The sequence below is a fragment of the Rhinatrema bivittatum genome, chromosome 7 (assembly GCF_901001135.1).
Source record: "Rhinatrema bivittatum chromosome 7, aRhiBiv1.1, whole genome shotgun sequence".
NCBI classification, from domain to species: Eukaryota; Metazoa; Chordata; class Amphibia; order Gymnophiona; family Rhinatrematidae; genus Rhinatrema; species Rhinatrema bivittatum.
Window position 1 is genome coordinate 237,950,247 of NC_042621.1, and position 20,784 is coordinate 237,971,030.

Consider the following 20,784-nt stretch of genomic DNA (forward strand, 5'->3'; position numbering starts at 1 on the left):
TGGCGATAATGTGGAAAACATTATCGCCCGCAGCGCTGCCGCGCCATAACCATGCCCAAACCCCGCTCACATTCCTCCCCTTCCCCTCATTTAAATAATACTGCAACGATGCGGCCGTTACCACATGCGGTAGGGCGTTATCGCATGCGATAAGGCCACATCGCATTTTGTTAAATGATCCTGGAACTTTGCTAGTTGGCATTCAGCTGAAAATCGGCCTCAATATTTCTCCTTTAGAAATCAATGGAATATTGGAATATAGAGTTATAATAAAATCTTGCTGATGTTAAACATAAATATTAATTATAGGACAAACAAGAATATGACACACGCTTGATATTTATGAAGATCACAACTTGGGAACTAGGTAAACTCTGAATCAAATATAGATTTCATTTCAACCTGTAAGTGTAGCAAATACATGTGCCTAGAAATCTTTCAACTGGTCAGGTTTGTGGATTGTGATGGAAGTAAATAAAATATTAATAGCTTTGGAATTTTTTTGAATCTCCACTGTGCATATCAGTGGGCTGGTGTTCTTGCTGCTATCAAAAATATAACGTTGTTTGTCAAGGGAAAAGCAACATAAATCTATTTGTATTTCCACCACATGGAACCATGTTCAATTCCACCTTATTTTAGTATCAATACTATCATTACTTGTTTGACTTCTTAAAACTGCAATTAAAAGCTGCCTGGCATTATCTTCCAGCCACTCCCATTTTCCCCAAAACACTTAGGGGCAGATTTTCAGAGGATTTACGCGCGTAGGGGGGTTATGCACGCCGGGCCTATTTTAAAAGGGCCCAGTGACACGCGTAAAGACCCGAGACGTGCGTAAATCCTGGGGCTTGCAAAGAGGGACTGGGCGGGGGCGGGGCCAGAGGCCTCCGATACAGCGGCCATACTGCTGTGTCGGAGGATTGCGTGCCGGCAAGCTGCCGACGCACGCAAAAGATAAAATAAAAGTCAGGGGGGTTAGAGTACGGCTAGGGGGGGTTAGAGTAGGGCTGGGGGGGGGAAAGGTTACGGGAAGGGGGAAAGGTTAGGGGAAGGGGTGGGAAGGTTAGGTTAGGGGGGAGGGACTGGGGAAGGCAGTGCGGCTCGGCGCGTGCAAGTTACACAATTGTGCACCCCCTTGCGCGCGCCGACCCCCAATTTTATAACTTGCGCATGCCTGTGCGCGCAAGTTATAAAATCGGGTGTACATGTGTGCACATTGGGTAGCTCGCGCACATGTACAACACCCGTGCATGTTATAAAATCTACCCCTAAATGCTGTAGTTAGATATTCATTCCAGAAAACCTTGTACCTGTATCAATTTTGCATACAAGTTAATGTGTTTTCTATTTCTCCTGGAGTGGACACATGACATTTTAGCCTTCAAAAATAATAAATGAATTGCATATTACCTAAACTTGACTGATATCAATATTTGTGCGTCGAGCTGCGCAGCCTTCCCCCGTTCCTTTCCCCCTAAGGTGACCTTCCCACCCCTTCCCCTAACCTTTACCCCCCAAGCCCTACTCTAATCCCCGCAAAAGTTTTGTTTTACCTTTTGCTCCTGCCTCCAATTGCCGGCACGCGATCTCTGACACAGCGGCAAATGGCTGCTGTGCCAGGAGCCGCTGACCCCGCCCCCACCCCGGACCGCCTACGCCCCACCCCTTTTTGCATGTCCCGGGGCTTTACGCGCGCTGCCAGGCCTTTTGAAAATAGGCCCGGCGCATGTAACCTTTTGAAAATCAGGCCCATAGTGTGTATATATATATATATATATATATGCAGGAAGCTACACCTACTCTTGAGCAGATGTAGCCTGGTGTATGTAGGTCACTTTGAAAATTCTGGCTAAATGCTACTGGTATAAGTACCCGCAGACTGCTGCCTATGCGGGCTGTTTGAAAGTTGCCCCCCCCCCCCCCCCCCCCCCCCCATGTAGCGTGGAAGAAAAGAAATCTCCTGAGATCCTTCCTATAACTTGCTCTACTTTAGAAAATTAACAAACAGACAAATAATAACAAAAAACATACACAATTTAGAAAAGGAACATACACTTACGGCGTTATCCCCTAATATGTCCAACTTTTTCATGAGATCTGCTACTATTACATCCTAAGAAAAGAGAAAAAAAAAAGAGTGAATGAAGCTTTATATTAGGAACACTTTGCAAATGTAGCAACAATAACAAAGGCAGCCTAGCTCTGATTAGGGTAGAGACCCATATAACACGGCTGTCATCCCTGATGCAACACAGTGGATGAGGTGAGGTAGAACTGGAGAGTCAAATTCAAAGTGGCTAACAGTTGGCAAATTTAAAATGATGGGGGCTTGAAGACAAGTTGAAAACAATGGGCGGGCTTAAGACCATGGGCATCCTGAAGAAGTTACAGTAGCAGCACCAGCAGAAGCAAACAGCTCTCAATGAGAGAAGAAAGCAGAATCTCCAGAAGCAGTGAGGGCAGAAGGTCTCAGTAGCAAAGGGGAGTGGTAGAGTAGCTGTAGTGGCTTAGCCACTCCTTTCAGAAAAATGCACTGGTCTTTTCACGTGGCAGGATGCAGCATCGAAGAAGCTTAAGACAGATCAGTATTTTGGGAGCTTCACAATTGCTCATTTGATGGCATTCTTTCTGACAGGCACAGCAATTGAGTTATAATGGCTCCATGACTGTGCAGTTGAAAACCCAGATGTACAGCCAATGTGGGGAGGATGATGGCAGTGATAGAGGTAGAAATCTCAGAGGTACAGAGATTCAGCAAGTCCTTTCTGAAAAAGCAAACTGGAGGTCCACTACAGTAATTTTGTATCCCCTGAGTAATGGCCTGGTGCTCCCCAAGTGCATCTACCTAAAGGAGGTCACACAAAGCAGAAACAACGGCTGAAGTAATCGAAGTGCAAAGGATGGTAAGAAAAGGGTAACACACAGGCACCTCCGGCAAGATGCTGAGAGCAGAAGCTGGCTGCATGTAACAGAATGCTATCAATGAAAAAAAGAAAATAAAGAATAAACTATGGAAGAGATGGGATGAACCCAAGGGACTTGGTGCATAGGTTATTATCTGTCCTGAGATAGAAGTTCAGTGTGCCCTATGGGGGACATAGCAAAGAAACGAGTAATTAGCAGATTTATCAGTACACAAGGACATAAGAAAACCTCTGATTCAAGGTGCTTTAAAGCTAATTCAAGCATCGTTTCAAATCAAGATCAGGTTCTCGGTGGAGAGCAGCAGAGCCAGTCTGAGGAAAAAGATCTAATCTACCAGATGCCATCTGCGGGGTGTAACACCTACAAAATGTACTTGCAAAGTGGCAGAGGACAAAGCTCAGTAAATATTAGGTTGGCAGATAATAAAACAGCAAATGGAGGTTAGTGAAAGGGCGAGAAAAACAGCAAATATTAAGGATGTAAGGAAAACGCCATGGCAAGAAATTGAGCATTGCTCTAGAAAGAATATTTAGCAAAGTGGAGCATAAATACAAGGCTATTGTTGCGGTCCCGACCGCTTCCCTTCTGTGAGGGCTCAGGCCTGCCTACCTCCGACTCAGTAGTCGCCGCATTCCGCCCGCTCCGGACCCCGGGGGCTTCTCTCACTTCACGTGGCGGCCGCCATTACGGGCCTGCTTCCCTCTCGTCTTGAGCGCCCAGCTCCCGGAAGCCCGGCCCCGCCCGCGCGGCTGACGTCACGCCCGATTCCCGATATAACCGGCGTTCAGACTCTCTCTCAATGCCTTGCAACGAGGTTCACAACTTCTTAGTTGCTTCCAGTTGCGTTCCTGTTGATCTCTACGTTGCCTGCTTCCGACTCCGGTCTGCTTCTGACTCGGCTTCAGCCTGCTGCCTGCCTCTGACTCCGGTTTGCTTCTGACTCCACTTCAGCCTGCAGCCTGCCTCCGACTCCGGTTTGCTTCTGACCCCGCTTCAGCCTGCAGCCTGCTTCAGACTCCGGTTTGCTACAGACTCCGCAGCCGCCCGCTGCCCTGCCTTCAGCCGGCCCTCAGCTCTGCGCAGCCAGCCCCCAGCCTTCCGGGTACCTTGGACTTCCTATTCACTCTGCCTACTCCGGTCCCGGCCTACGTCCCACCACAGCCTTCTGGACATTCTGAAAACAGCTCCCAGTCCCAGGGACCCGGGACCCTACGGGCTCCTCCCGGGGGGCCTCTGGTTCCTGGGTGAACCCTTCCAGCTTGTGGCTCTGCTTCCAGGCCTACTCTGTCTCCCTAGGTAGGTCGGCCCAAGTGTCCACTATCTTCTCCAGCAGCATCAAACTGCAACAGCTATCACATGGAAGAAAGATGGAAGCTGGCAAAGTGGGCAAGAGAGCATGAGATGAGCTCCAGGAAGGAGGCCAAGGTTAGGCAAACCAAGACTAATGCAGGAGAGGATACTGTGGAAAGTGCAGAGAGGTGGGGGTTAGGACCAGCAAAACTCAAAACAGCGATGACAAAGGAGGCAGGGTAGAGAAGTGTAGTCAGTTATTCAAAGAGTTAGAGATGAAGAAACATGATTATTAGAGGTGTGCAGTCATTTTAAAACGACAGGGAAAAAGCAACAAAATTTCTTCTTTCATTTTGTGTCCAAAATGTTTTTGTGTTTTAATTTTTAGTCATTTAATTTGCAGCCCTGGTGCTTTGATTGCAAAATGTACTTATTTATTTATTTAATTTATTTAGAAACGTTTCAATGCCACATTACTCAATAGTCTAAGTGCCTTCCAAAGAATATATTCACAAATGAAAACAAATAAAATCACATAGATAATAGAACAATGATAAGTTACTGTATGTCTTTCTGGCCAGTTAGATTTCCAATCCCTCCAACACCAGAGCTGTAAAATCTAGCATTGCTGCAATTAGTGAATCTAATTAAACGTTTTACTGATCGGGGGCAAGATGGCAGTGTGAGCCAGATGCGTTTAATCGCTCTCCACATCTTTCCTTTTTACTTCTAAAGAATGCCACCTAAACAAAAAGGGAAGGCCTGTGTCTACCATCCAGACACCTCCCTCCCTACTGGACAGTGTTTAATAACATCGTTCGCATCTGGACCAGCAACAACAGAGGGGGTACCTGGCCCCACTGTGGGAGCATCAGAATTGCTTGGGGAATTCACCTTGAGTCCCCCGGATCTTCGGCTCCCGCTAGCTCTGGTAATTGCCAACTCTCCACTCTCGACTTCAGCGCAGAGCGATGATGTTACTCTAGCAGCTGCAGGGGAGGGCCGGAGTGGAGTCCTGCCGACATTGCCTCTGCTCTCGCCGTGCTTGTCAGAGGTTTTGGGATTCCCTGATTTTGCGGCTTGGGCTGTTGCTTCTACTCTAGCTGAGACCCAGGGGAGCGTGAGAAGATTGTGGCAGTGTCAGCGAGAAGTGTTCCAGGGGCAGACTCTCTTGGATATTCGGTTGAGCTTTTTCATCTTCCACCCAAGCCAGCATTTGTCACGCTTGATGCCTTATGGGACCTAATAGTGGGATTTGGCTGTTCCATGAAAGATCACCAAACTAAGATTGAGAATCTTACTACTAAAGTAGACTCAATAGAGGTAACATTTAATGGTCAAATTAGTAAATATAAATCTCAAATGGCGACATCGGAGGTGACCATTTTCAAGATTCAATCTTGCAATGTAAAAATGATTAAAGATTTGGGCAATTTCTCCCATAGGTTGGAGTTTCTGGAGAACTATACAAGGCATTTAAACCTCTGCTTTTTCAATTTTCCCAAGGCGGTGAGGGAAGATTCCTACCACACCCTGAAGAAGTATTTCCTTGAAATTTTGAAATTTGAAGTGGGGAAAATTCCTTGTATTAATAAAAAGTTTTTTCTTCTGATTTCAAGTAAAGAGAGACTTTCTCAAGATCAACGCCCTCACGCTATTGCAAATTTAATTCAATTCCTAGAGGATTCCATGGTAAATATTTATGAGCATTCAACTCTTCTCATCTCTTTCATCTCTGAACAGGAATTGAGTGAAGTAATGAAAAGATATTTTAAGAATATCTGTTTCCTTTTACAGTCAGATAGTTCGTGTTTTCCGGATTTTGCCCGTGCTACTCATGAATGGAGATGTGAGAGTGGGAAACAGAGAGTAGGATTAAATGGACAATTTTTTCAGTGGAAAAGGGTAAACAATGGAGTGCCTCAAGGATCTGTACTAGGACCCATGCTTTTCAATATATTTATAAATGATCTGGAAAGGGATATGACAAGTGAGGTAATCACATTTGCAGATGATACAAAATTATTCAGAATGGTTAAATCACAAGCGGATTGTGATACATTACAGGAGGACCTTGCAAGACTGGAAGATTGGGCATCCAAATGGCAGATGAAATTTAATGTGGACAAGTGCAAGGTGTTGCATATAGGGAAAAATAATCCTTGCTGTAGTTACACGATGTTGGGTTCCATATTAGGAGCTACCGCCCAGGAAAGAGATCTAGGCGCCATAGTGGATAACACATGAAATCGTCGGCTCAGTGTGCTGCGGCAGTCAAAAAAGCAAACAGAATGTTAGAAATTATTAGGAAGGGAATAGTGAATAAAACGGAAAATGTCATAATGCCTCTGTATCGCTCCATGGTGAGACCGCACCTTGAATACTGAGTATAATTCTGGTCGCTGCATCTCAAAAAAGATACAGTTGCGATGGAGAGGGTACAGAGAAGGGCAACCAAAATGATAAAGGGAATGGAGCAGCTCCCCTATGAGAAAAGACTAAAGAGGTTAGGGCTGTTCAGCTTGGAGAAGAAACGGCTGAAGTTGGATAGGATAGAGGTCTTTGAAATCTTCTTTTCCTCTGGAACAGCAACATAACTCTTCTCCTTCCCCCCCCCCCCTCCTCCCCGAGGAAGCCCTGACTGATAACTCCACTCTCTTACAATATATCTACATCCCCTGTGCAAGCTTCCAGCCCCCCTCCCCACTTACCCTTATGCACTCAAGGTCCTATCCTATGGGGCGGATTTTAAAAGCCCTGCTCACGTAAATCCGCCCGGATTTATGCGAGCAGGGCCTTGCGCGCCGGCGCGCCTATTTTCCATAGGCCTGCCGGCGCGCGCAGAGCCCCGGGACTTGCGTAAGTCCCGGGGTTTTTTGTCGGGGGCGGGGCCGATCAACGCGGCGTTTCGGTGGCGGGCACGGGGGCGTGGTTTCTGCCCGGGGCGGTCCGGGGGCGTGGCCGCGCCCTCCGGAACCGCCCCCGGGTTGCGTCTTGGTGCGCCATCGGCCCGCTGGCGCGCGGGGATTTACTTCTCCCTCCGGGAGGCGTAAATCCCCGGACAAAGGTAGGGGGGGTTTAGATAGGGCCGGGGGGGGGTGGGTTAGGTAGAGGAAGGGAGGGGAAGGTGAGGGGAGGGCGAAAGAGAGTTCCCTCCGAGGCCGCTCCGATTTCGAAGCGGCCTCGGAGGGAACGGAGGCAGTCTGCGCGGCTCGGCGCGAACTGGCTGCCCAAAATCGGCAGCCTTGCGCGCGCCAAGCCTGGATTTTAGCAGATACGCGCAGCTAGGCGCGTATCTACTAAAATCCAGCGTACTTTTGTTTGCGACTGGTGCGCCAACAAAAGTACGCGAACGCGCATTTTTTTTAAATCTACCCCTAATTGTGCAGGATTGAACCTCAGTTGCTCCTGTCCCAACAGTCCATAATCCAAAGTGGCACTGGCTATGTCATTCTGCACTATTTTTGGATTACCGCATCAGTGCAGTAGGAGTGACTGGGGATCGTTCCAGGCCCATTAGGACCTGGGGACACATGAAGATAAGTGGGGGGTGGAGCAGTAGAACCAGGAGTGGGGTTTCCTTGGAGAGACATGTTCAGGACCTCTAGTGTGCACTATATTATTTTTATGTGTGCTAAAATGATTTAGTGCACATTAAATCACTTCAGTGTGCGCTGAAATGGGAATGAAATGACATATTTATTTATATTCTGCTTTTTGGCACTTCAAAGCAGATTACATTCTGCTACTGGAGGTAATTTCCTATCCCCAGAGGGTTTACAATTTGAGAAGCTGATTTTAAAAAAGTGCTGCTCGTGCAAAAATGCCCACATACGTGTGTAGGTGGGCAACGAGCTAGCAACGTGGATTTTAAAATGCCGCGAAGTGCACGTGTGTATACCGGTGTGCGCATCGAAAATAAGAGGCAGGGTATGAGTGGAGCACGGGCCAACCGTTATTTGCGTAAAACCGGAGACCCGTGGTGCACGTCAACTTGTTATCCTCGTAACTTTACTGCTGCTCCAGATGAGGAACAAGTCTGTAGATCTCGAGTTTTAGGGCTTAAGGGACAGGGTGAGGGGTCTGTGTCAATGGGATGGGGGGGGGGACCATGCAGGATGAAGAACCAGCGGGGTCTGGAAGACCTCAATATTAACTGGGCAAAGTAGTGGAATAATTGGAAAAACTGGGTTGTTTCACATGTGCGCATGTTTTAAAAAATTTGCCTACTAGACGAGTAAAAACTGACAGAGTCCTAGGAAAGATATGTGAGGCGCATTTTCTCGAGCAATCTCTTAAAACTGAGCACATATTTATGCGCGGGAGACGTTTTTTAAAATATATGCATGCAAGTGCACGTACGATTTAAAATTGCAGCGTCTCCACTCGTGCCGATATGCGGATGTATGGGCGCACGCGTGCTCATTTTAAAATTAGCCTGGACTTTTGTACCTGAGGCAACAGAGGATAAAGTGACTTGCCCAAGGTCATAACGAGTGGAGGGGCATTTGATCCCTGGTTTCCCAGAATCATAGCTACTGCTCCAACCACCTGCCTCCGGGCAGTAGTAACTTAAGCGCGCCAGGCCCCGACACTGTGTCGGGGCACTCGGCCACGCCCCCAGACTGCCCACACGCCCCCGGACATGCCCCGATCTGGATGTGAATTCCAGATCAACTGTGTGCTTTGAAAGGGTGGTGCTAGACAAGCTGACATTAGAATTAGAGAAAAGTAGACGTGTAGGTCAATGTATTATCATAAATTAAGTAGTGATCCCAAAGAAGAAATCTGTCATGTAATGCAGACAGCCCAAGACAGGAGATTTGGTCAATGGTGACTGTGTGAATTTCTAGATGCTGGTGTGATTTTTTTATTTTTTTACACACAAATGGAAGGGAGTTTACTTTTGAAATTATTGTTTTAGATTGTAATGCAGTCTGCCCCAGCTCCTTAATAAGAGTGGAAGGAAGATTTGACTGTTTGACTGTAATAGGCCTGCACTTAAACTATGGGGCTTGAGCCTTTATATTTATTTTATCAGGATGTTTATTATGTTTGGATTTAGGGTGGAATGTAACTTTGATATTATTGTTTTAGCCTATAATGAAGACTGTTCCAGTGGGGGGAGGGTCAGGATATTTATTTTGTATTTTATAATGATGTTGCAATTAATATATTGTTATTTTTTTGTGTTAGGCCAATTGTAACATGTTTTGGAAGTGGGGTTGTGCTGCGAAAAGACACGAGTAAATCTACATTACATTAAGTTTTTTTGGTGAATAAAGCTGTGTTTTCTACATCCACATAACTTAAGTGTGTCATTTATGGTAGTTGGGGTAAGTGTTGGGGAGGAAAGGGACGAGGTAAACAAGGTTCAAGAGGGAGAAGGATATGGCCTGCTCACGTTATAATAATTTAAAAACTAGCATTCAGCACTTACTGTTACACCCTCTGCCTCACAGTAAACCTGGAGGGGGCTCTTCCCCTCTGAGAAAGGAATGTGATGAAAGTTGATAGCAGGTGATCTTCTTTCCCTTTCCTGGAACCAATATAATGCTAGTTATGGCTACTGTATTTCAAAGGTGACTATAGTATAATCCAGCTTCACTAAGGATTTATCAAAAGTTATATATTCTATTGCCAGGTTGACACGAAAATCTACACTGGAAGTATCTAACACATCAACATGGTGTTATCCATAAAATGCTTCCTAAATCCTGTGGTAGTTTTCTACCTCTTTGTGGCTACTGCAAATAATTTGGAAATGAAGCAGCAAAAAACAGAGTAGCATGGCTCTCATTAATCTAGTAACATTATGCATGCACCTAGCATACTAGGAATTTATTTTAAACAAATAAATAAAACATGACAAATGAGGCCACTTTTCGTTTGTTATGAATGAAACAAACCAAAAATACCTCTGATGAAAATACCTGATAATTTGTGGGTATTTTTGTATTTGGGAAATTTAAAAAAGAGGGCCTCCAGCAGGGCCTGGCTTCAGCTGGGTCCCATTGCTGAGACCCAAGCCTAGGCCTAGGCTTGACACTGGCCTGGTCGAAAGCCGGTAGTGTAACTGAGGCAGGGTCCCATTCCCGAGACTTGGGTTTAGGCCCAGACCTGACTCTGGGGTCTGGGTTCCATTGCAGAGACTTGGGCCTAGATCCAGGCTAGATACTGGGGCCAGGCCCAATGTCATCGCCCAAAACCAAGGCCTGGAACTGGACCTAGGCCCAATGCCAGGGACCATTGCCAAGGCCTGGACCCAAGCCCAGGCCTAGGTTCATATCCAAAGCCAGGGACCATCCCAAGCCTGGATCCCATTATTAAGGCCTGGGCCCGAGGCTGGGCCTCATCACCAAAGCTCAAGCCTAGGCCCAGGCCCAACACCAAGTCCCAGACTGAAGCTAGGTCCTGTCACCAAGGCCCATGGCCGAAGGTGCAGGATTAGGCCTTCTATAATCTTCTTTCTTTCATCAAGTAAAAATGATGCCGTCTGCCCAAAAGATGTGATGTAGTGTTTCCACTGTGGCACCTTCTTCCTGAGTGGATGGCAGCATTTTGATGTTCAGCCTTTGAAATGTATAGCACTGCAGCATGTTCTTCGAGCACACATTGTCATTTTTTTCAAAGGCAGAAGAAAAAAAGATGGCGGAAGACCTTGGCATAGTCAATGTGACTTGGCCTAGGCCTAGCCTCAGGCTGTTCTTGGCAATGGCACTCATCCACAGGCTTGGCCCCAGAAAACGGCCTGGGCCTTAGCAACAACACCAAGCATCTGGCTGAGGCCCATTGTCTGACCTGCACCTAGACTATGGGACTTGGGCCTTGAGCTGGGACCCAGCTTCAGGCATAGTCCTGGGCCTCAGAAATGATACCCATCCTTGGGGTAGGACCTAATGTCAAATCTAGGCCTAGGCCCAGACCTGGGCCTCAGTGATGGGATCTAGCTTTGGGCCCAGGCTTCGGCTAAAGAACGCAGCCTTGGGTTGGGCCCAAGTATTGGGCCTAGGCCATGGTGACAGGACCCGGCCTCAAGCCGGGACTCAATGATGGGATCCACCGTTGTACCCAAGCCTCCATGATGGGACAGGTCCTAGCATCAGACCTGGGTCTAGGCCAAGACCTCAGCAATGGGATCCTACCCTGGCCCATTTTTTATTTCACAGCAAAGTCAGTGGGGACTATGTATTGCTTCCTCCATTGACTTCAGTGTAAAATGACAAAATGAATGACATGAACAAAGACAATTTTTTTTTCATTTGAGATGAACCTGACAAATGACTGTGACCTAAGAAATGAATGAATGAACTGAAATGAATTTTCCTACTCTGTACAACCCTATATCATACAACTGCAGTTTATAAAATTCTGGTGTTTAACATAAAAAAAATAATTTGAATTATCCAAGCCAAACATCTGGAATATATCATGAGTAAAAGACAATCCATAAAGTTGTAGGGGAGCAACTATTTGATTTTGACAAATTATTACCTCAAGCTCCAGGATTCTGAATTCTAAGAGCTCATTTTGGTCTTTGACATCCTGGATGTCGTGCTTCAGTTTGGCTTCTTCAACTTCCATTTGCTTTATCTATAAATTTAAAAAACAGATCATGTGCTAATCAGTCTCCTGTTTCCTAAATTTGATTTCAGATAACTTAACTTTCAAACTTTTTCTACTGGTACTATTTTTAGAATGATTTTTCGCCTAAAATGACTTCAATAGATAGTTTAATTTTCTTCTTCTTTTTCATTTATGGGGTTTCTGATTTTGTCCACAGGGACCGATTTGCTGCCTGCATTAGGCTCACATTCTTGTTCTTTCCATGATGACGACGATGATGATTATGATGACATTGGGAATAGCATTTTGTGTTAAGAAATCGCATACTGCTCTGTCAGCAAATGTGATTCTACCCTGTAGCCTTGTACTTATTCATGTATTTATGTGCATTAATTCTCTTTGAAAATGCTGTGCAATGTCTCCTAGAAAGTACACAAGTCACATCCAGGAAGTTATAGCTGCTTCTAGCAGTGCATATCTTCTGTGTGTAAACTTGCATGCAGAGATTTGAAAATCCGAAAGTCTGCACATAAGCTCTAAGCCTACCCCAGCTCTGAGCCTCGGAATGCCTACCTTGAGTGTGCATAAAAGAATTTGTGCAGTCGGGCTGCATGCATATTTTTGTGTATACCTGTAGGACTATGTTAAGGAGCTTATTATCTCACTCTCTCATTGCCCACAAATGTTTTCCCCTAAAATGATGTTTCTTTTGTTAATGCTTATGTTGTTTCTCATTTTGGCATAATAGACTAGCATATTCTTACAGATCTGTATAATAAAATGTAAGTCATTATTACAGAGTGTCAATGGCTGCCTACCTGCTTGCCTCTGCACCGGCTGCAATTTCAGTTCACTTTTCTTATTTACTCACAAGATAATTAGAGTAAAACATCCAGAAGGATTATTTCATGTGATTTAAACTCCTACTCTTTCTCTAATCACATTGCTGGCAATTCCTAACTAGTAGTAGTTTTTTTTAATGTAAGGGTTAATGGGACTTGAACTGGAAAACTCAGAGGGTAAAGCCAGAATGCTGCAAAGAAGTCACAGGGCAGGGAAAAGTCAGGGGACATTCACCTCCGGTTGCCAGCTACTTAGATATACACACAGAAGATTCCATTGATTCAACACAGGGCATGCTCTGAATGGTGATAGTACCCAACAAGAGCAACACATATACCCCTTTGCTGGTAAAACAGACTTCTAGGATACATCCTTTGGAATCTCTACTCATCTGGCCTTGTTCCTTGCGCTAGTGTTCCTGTTCTGTATCCAGCCCTGCAGTCCTTGCTCAATATTTCTGTTCCACATCCAGCTCTGCAATCCTTGCTCCATGGTTCCGGCCCTGCATCCAGCTCTGCATTCCTGCTCCATGACTTTCCTGCTTCAGTGTTCCAGCCCTACATCCTTCTTCTGTGTCCTGATCCTGAGCCTGCTGAGCCTGCTTCAAGGCCTGGTTTTATCGGCTATTGATTTCTCACTTTGCCTGGGCACACTTTCTGTTTGATCTAAAGCCTTCATCCAGCCACTCAGCTTCGTAAGGTATGCCTCTTGCTAACATACCATTCGCCAGCGATCTGACATACCCTGGTAGCTTGTATCAACTCAAAACTAGAGGCTAGGCTAGAATGGAACAGGCAACTAGGATGCCTGACATTCTGAAGGATGTATTAAATGCCATTCAAACTATGCAGAACCAGCTTCACAACCTCCAGCAGAAAGTTAATAATCTGCAAGGGCCTAACCCAGTCCAAACTGAAAGGTTGTCCATGGTCATCCACCCACTCACACAGCTTTGAATGTCATTCCCAGAATGATTTAATAAGGGGGCTTCCCCAAGCCATAGAGCAGTGTTGTCTCTTGTTTCAGAAATTTCCACATGACTACTCTGGTAATGAGCTCAATGTCGCCCTACTGAAGAGCCTTCTGTCCGGAGATGCTTTATACTGGGCTTTCCTCTTGATACAATGAATAGCCCCCCTTCTTAATGACTGCTGAGGATTTATCAGAACCTTAGCTTGAGCCTTTGGGGGCATGACCTGGAGGGATTCCTGACTGGCAACCAGTGTCAAACCCAGCCTTGTTTTTTTCTTGCCTGAACTTGTACCTAGATGATACACTCATCTGTGTCTGGCCCCAGATAAAGGGCCAACTTCCAGTCTTCTTCCTCAAAATGACATTTCTGGACATAGTCCTATAAAGAGCAGGTATCTAGATCTGTCTCCCATAAAAGAATCAGCTTTTGGTCTCATGAGCCCGGAGAGCACAACAGAACCTATGCCTGTGAGGGATACTCTCCAGTTTTCCTCTTTAGGATAAAATCCAGATTCAGCTCTCAGAAAAGACTTCAGGATCAGTATTCTTAAAGAGCATTTTCCATTCCTGTCTTTGGGGGAAGAGCCAGGTCCTGTATTAGAAAGGAAACTGACTCCTTCATCTGTGGCTTTTGAGTTAATACATGAGTCTGCACCCATGGAAGATGTCTTACCACTTCTGTTCCCAGGCGATGAGTCACCTGTGGTTCTTGTAAGCACAAACCCTTGGACATATGTATTACGTGTTACCCTAGTAACACGACTCAAGTCACCCCCTTCGCCACATTTGAATAAATGTTCTCTTTCATAATAACTGTTTTCTTTCATTAACCTGATATTTTTTCGAATGTAAACTCTTGTTACAGTTATCTGTTGATTTTAATGTATACTGTTATCATGATGTCTTCTGATTTGAATGTAAAATGTTGTTACAAATGTAAACCGGAGTGAAGGCCAACACCAATACTTCGGTATATAAAAAACTTACAAATAAATAAATAAATAAATAAATAAATAAATAAATAAAATATGTATGCCTAAAGGGGATGCCTCACCTCTCCTACTTCAGGATGATGGTACATCTCTTATTGTGATGGATTCTGAACCTTTACTTGCATTGTTTCTTAGAGAAACTATCTCATGGTCCTTGCCTACAGCTGTATAACCTTCTGAGGAGAGTTCTTCAGTCAATCTATCTAAATAAATGTTGGAACCTACAACAAAAGTAACCTCTTCAGTACCCAGAGACCTGCTAGAATCTCTAGAAGGATCCTGCTTGGATCCAGTTCCTGCAACTTCAGATCCAAGCCTGCTGGGTATAGTTCTGCTGATGCCTAACTGCTTACCTATTTGCTTGCACCTGGCCAGAGTTGATGAGCCAGTTCTTGATCTTGTGACCCTATGTCAATCTCCAGTCATCGTAGTTCCTGTTACTATAACCATAGATCTCCCAAATGAACTTGCACCCAGGGAGGGCGCTATCTTGCATCTGTTCCCAGCCAAACGACCAGTTCTTATTCAAGTAAATCCAGTCCCAGTGACTAGTTCCTTTGTCCATGAACCCAGGTAATCTATCTGAATCCATGCCAGCTGGTCCCACTTTTCATAGAATCAGATCTTGTTCCAGGTGCCAATCTAGGTTCCCTGCTTTTGATATTGCAGTATAACTCCATCAAAAACCGAGCGCTCTCCACTGCTGGACCACATCACTGGAACTCTCTCCCACCAGACATACGCCAGGAACATTGTCATCTTACATTCAGAAAAAAACTGAAAACTTGGCTCTTCGCCCAAGCATATCGCTGAAGAAACCCATGGTACCCACAAGGACCTCCACCCCCGGTGGATGTCCTCTCACAGCTGCATCAAGTATCTGCTATTCTAGAACCGCTCTTGTATACTAAAATTGCAATAGAATCTCCATTATGTAAATATGTATTTAAGTTTAACAGCGAAGCTACCGCTCCTTGCCGATAGACTCTTCTATACGTTTAGAATAGAAATTGTTAACCTATCCTTTCTTCCAACAGCCATGTTCGATCCCCCTGTTTTAATGTAACTTTTTCGCTTCCTATGTTAACTGGTTTCCCCCTTGTTTATTGTAAACCGGTACGATAAGACCTAGTCTTGAGCATCGGTATATTAAAAGAACGTAAATAAAATAAAATATATTGATCATCATGAGGCACCGAGGATATTGTCTATAGTAGATAGTGCTATCTAATGGTTAATCCTAGATTCTGGTGGACACTGTTGTACTTGGATGTCACCAGGGGGAGGGAGAATAGTGGCAGGGTCAATGTGGCTTGAACTAGTGTCTCTAGAGGGCAGAGGCCAGAAGGCAGCAGAGGAATCACAGGAGATACAGTGGCAGGGAAAGGCTAAGGAATATTACCCTCCAGTTGCCAAATAGACAAACCCTTGGAAGATACCATCAGTTCAGCATAGGGCATATCCTGATTGATACTAGTATACAAGGAAAGCAACAGAAACACCTTTCCTGGTACAACAGTCTTCTGAAATATATCTGACAGAAGCTCTGCTCATCTGGCTTTTCTCTTTGCCCAGGCATTCCTGTTTGGTATCCAGCCCTGCATTCTTTGTTCCAGTGTTTCTGCTTCATGTTCAGCTCTGCAATCCTTGCTTCAATGTTCCTGCTACATGTCTTCCCTTCTCCAGGGTTCCTGGTCTATGCCTCTCTTCTGGCTTACTGATCTTGAGCCTGCTCTAGTACTACAGCTATTTGCCTGGACAACTTCCAAGCTAGGCCTGATTTTGCCAGCCTTGGCCACTCTTCAGGGATCATCATTGGATCCAGTCTTATCTGGGCAGACTCCCAGCTCAGTCTCTAACCTTCTAACCATTCAACCTATTCCAATATACCTCTTCCTAATGGACTATTTGCCAGATATCCTGACAATTAAGAACACAGATTAACATAGGTGTCTTCTTGTCTTGCTGCTGTACATAGTAATATTATATCATTATAATACACAGAGAAAAAAAAAACTATTGCTCTATGACTGGAGCACTCTACTTTGAGTACATTGCTAATACCACCTATTTGAATAATTTAGACCAAGTTCTGTGGCTGTAAGTACACAATCAGTGCAACACATATTTAGTCAGAGTATGAATAGCACTGCTATCTGCACAATTGCCAAAACAGTAATTTGCAGTAGCAAATTTAACTCAAAATTTAATACAAAAACATTTATAATTCTTGGAATACTACCTTTTCTACAAGTTCTTGATTCCTTCGATAAAGTGCCTGTTTTTCTTCAATCCACTTCATATCCTTGAAAAGAATGATTGATACTGTTGTCTGTATTCTCAAATAACATATGATAATCTTGCCCTAAATGTTAATGGGTAAATTTTCAGTAGTGCTCCTAGTTGTAAAGTTACTTGTATACTTTTATGCATGAACAAAACAATCCAATTGCCAAACACATTCCCATATAAGTTCTGTTTGAATATTTTGTTGTTATGCAGCTAAATGTAAGTATATTGCTTTACCTGTTTCAAAACAATTATGTAAGTTACACACTTTGTCAACATGCTGATTACATGCGTACTTTTTAAATATCATAACCCTGACCCAAAACACACTGCTTCACTCCAGAACAGCATTTTTTTATGCGATCAAATTTGTGCATGTTATGAACTAGCATATAGTTTTAGGTGACTGAAATTAAACGTAAACACATTTAGCAAATCTACATGCATTATGCTTTATTTTACATGTGAGGATTCTAACTATGCTTTTGAAAATGTATCCCTAAGACCAAAGAGAGAAATATATGTCAGTGGGCAGAGAATGGTGGTACAACAGCATCAGTTCCAAGAAGACTGGGACAGGCTGCACAGAGCGGCCATGGTTTCAACCCCAACAGCTGTACTACAGCTGTATCAGGCTTCCAAAAAAAGTAAGGGTGAACTTAAAAACACTTCACTGTGGTGGTTTGGGAGGTGATGATGATCAGTGGGCATAGCTTGAGCCCAAAGTTCCACTTTTGATGCCAACACTTCAACTGAAATTTTTAAAATATTTTTTGATTGTTGAGAGCATTTAAATAAATCACTCCAGTTATCCATTTGATGGATTGCTTGTTGTGATAGGGTTGATTCTTTGGTGTTTTCACGTGCAATAATTTAAAACCATTGGGACCCAAGAGTAGACTTCATGGTGCTGACTTTAAAACTAATGGACAGTTTTGTTTTTCCATCCAGTTTCTATAATTTTGTAATGAAAATCTATTCAATCAATCAGCATCGATAGTGCTTAGCTACTGTAATCTTTCTTAGATGTATTTGTCTTTCCAACGAAGACCTGGAACTTTTAAAATCTAAGCTCTTCTCTATATTACACATCTTCCAGATTGTTTGTTATGTATGTTTGTCTTGACTGGATTGTAAGCTCCTGGGAGCAGGGACTGTCTCTACGTGTGTCTGCTCAGCGCTGTGTATGTCTAGAAGTGCTTTACAAATGATAAATATTATTATTAGTAGTAGTATTTTCTCTCAGTCACCCGTCAGCAAGACATGAGGCAGCTTCTTGGGAGCATGACAATGGTTCATGCATGCATGCAGGCTGTGAACCCCCTGGTTCACTTCTTGTATCCTATCTAGCCTCTCTTTTCAGCACTATTTCTGGAAAGAAAACAATCAGAGTAGGAAGTTTGGAACCTTAACATGTTAAATAAAACATGTGCTCTCTTTACTTAAGAAGCCAAGGAGAGGTTTCAGGGATGTAAATATAAGGCTAATCTGGTGAGCGTATTTCATGAGCATGGAACCTCACTATTTTAATGCCAGATGACACATGTATTGGGTATTAAAATATTCAGCCCAAGGCAGTACAATGCAAAACAGTACTAGAGCCAGGCTGAACTGTAGTGGCATCATCCATTGGCACCAAATCAGGCTCCATATCAAGTAGAGGAGATCAAACAGTATAATATATTTTACTGCTAGTAGGCTGTAGTGCAGCTAAAGGCTATTGATTAAAAGAAAATTATTTTAATAAGAGAGCTTTACCTGTCCTTGCTCTGCAAGTGCTTTCTCTAGATCTTCGATTTGAGTTTGATATCTGACGATTTCTGCTTGTAGCTGCTCACGAGTCTGTAGGATATGAGAAAGAAAATATATCAAACTCAGTTTAAAAGCCAGTTGTTAATACAAGATGATAACAAAACTAAATATTTTTTTTTTAATCAGGAATTGATATATTATTTTATTTTCATTATGTAATAGTTCCCTGGTTTGTATGCCTTAATACATAAGTTAGTCTATAAAGTGCCTCCCGACTCCTGGTCATTTTTGCAATATCAGACTAACATGGTTATCCTATTGCAGTAATAATATATGTTGACCTATTTTTATAGGTATAGGTTTTACACAAATCTTTTCAATAAATAAATGCTAATCCAGGCTATTTAAAATGAGGGAAAAAAAAGGTCCATAGATTGCATTGCAAAATAAATAAAAATATGTGTTCTTAAAGAGAAAAACAAAAAACGAGATGGTGGTGGATGTATGGAATGGCCTCCCAGTGGAGGTGGAGATAGCAAAAATGATTACAGCATTCACATGAGATAAGCACGTGGAAAGAATCCCAAGTAGCAAAGAAGTGAAGGGAAAAACCAGAGATCAACTGGGGTCTATGGCATTGCACCAGCAGTAAAGTGGGACAGACTACGTAGGCCGCATGTTCTGTAGTTAGAATGTATCTGCACATACTCCCTAGTGAATCAGATGTTCAAAGGGGACAATGTAATAAGGTGGACTGACCTTAGTACTGTTTCAGTGTGCTGAAGTAACTAAGCCTGGTGTTTAATAGAGTTTTGTTTGTTTGTTTGGTTTTTTTTTAAGGAAAAAGTCTGTGCTAAACAGGAGTAAATACCAGCACTAAGATTAGCATGGGTGCATGAAAATCCCCATGTTCATGAAAACACAGCTATTCCCCAGCACAGCAGCGAGGCACATTAAAGGGTAGACTACTTAAGGCTCATTTTCTTAGTGCTGGAAATTTAATTCCTGGGTCTAAGGTGCAGTGCGAATTATCTAACATTTCTGGTGGCCATGTTATTCTATTACTGTGCCCATGTAGTAGTATCTAGCAGTTTCTATCACATTGGGCACAGCAATAGAATAACATGGCCACCAGAAATGTTAGATAACTCGTACTCCACTTCAGCTCAAGAGTTAGATTTCCAGCATTGGGCCAGCCAAAGCAATAACCATTAATCCAAGCCACACACACACACACACACACACACACCCTGAAACTCATCCCCCAACACCACTCACTCTGCCACTCTCCAACACATCCCACCTACAACATTAACCCTCTCAATACACACACACACACACACACACACACACACACACACACACACGCATACCCTGAAACTCATCCCCCAACACCACTCACTCTCTCACTCTCCAACACATCCCACCTACAACATTAACCCTCTCAATACACACACACACACACACACACCCTGAAACTCATCCCCAACACATCCCACCTATAACATTAACCCTCTCAAAACACACACACACACACCCTGAAACTCATCCCCCAACACCACTCACTCTCCCACTCTCCAACACATCCCACCTACAACATTAACCCTCTCAATACACACACACACACACATACAGAGTTGGGGAGGAGGAGAGCAATAGAGTGGAGAGGGCCAAAGAGGGGTCCCCCTTTTTGCAGTTATGCTGAGTGGGAGTCCCTTGAGCAGAAGTCTGGAAGGAGAAGAGGGAAAGCAGGGATCCCGGAGGCATGGCAGATAGATGTCAGTGATCATATTTCTAGGAAGCTGGCAACACTTTCACACTCCCGGGAACCCTACCACTTGCCTCCCACTCTTCCCTAGCATCTGTCACCTGGGGAAATAGGAGATGAGTGAATTGGTGGTGGTCTGCGTGTGATGCACTCTCACCATCTCCCATACAGTCTTGCTCCCTTCTCTACTTCCCTCCCCTTCCCCTTTCCTTCCTTTTTTTCTTCCCTCCCCTCCCTTTAACTCTCCCTTTCCCTTCCCTCCCCTTTCAGTCACATTCCCTCTTCCCTTCCCATTCCTTTCCTTCCTTCGCCAAAATGGTCTTGGATGCAAGACTGTGCCCAAGCCAGCATGCACAGCACTACAGCGGGTACTGTTCAGATGTA

The 20,784-nt window shown here is 44.1% G+C and overlaps 1 protein-coding gene across 1 annotated transcript in view; it reads right to left on the reverse strand.

Annotated features, from left to right (window-relative positions):
• The window catches only part of JAKMIP3 (Janus kinase and microtubule interacting protein 3), a 264,240-nt gene that overhangs the window by 14,768 nt on the left and 228,688 nt on the right, over positions 1-20,784 (reverse strand). The window contains exons 11-15 of the mRNA XM_029610721.1: positions 18,639-18,722; positions 16,834-16,896; positions 11,713-11,811; positions 9,659-9,757; positions 2,063-2,116 (exon numbers count right to left, since the gene is read on the reverse strand). Coding sequence (XP_029466581.1) covers positions 2,063-2,116; positions 9,659-9,757; positions 11,713-11,811; positions 16,834-16,896; positions 18,639-18,722 — 399 coding nt within the window. The remainder of the gene's footprint in view (positions 1-2,062; positions 2,117-9,658; positions 9,758-11,712; positions 11,812-16,833; positions 16,897-18,638; positions 18,723-20,784) is intronic.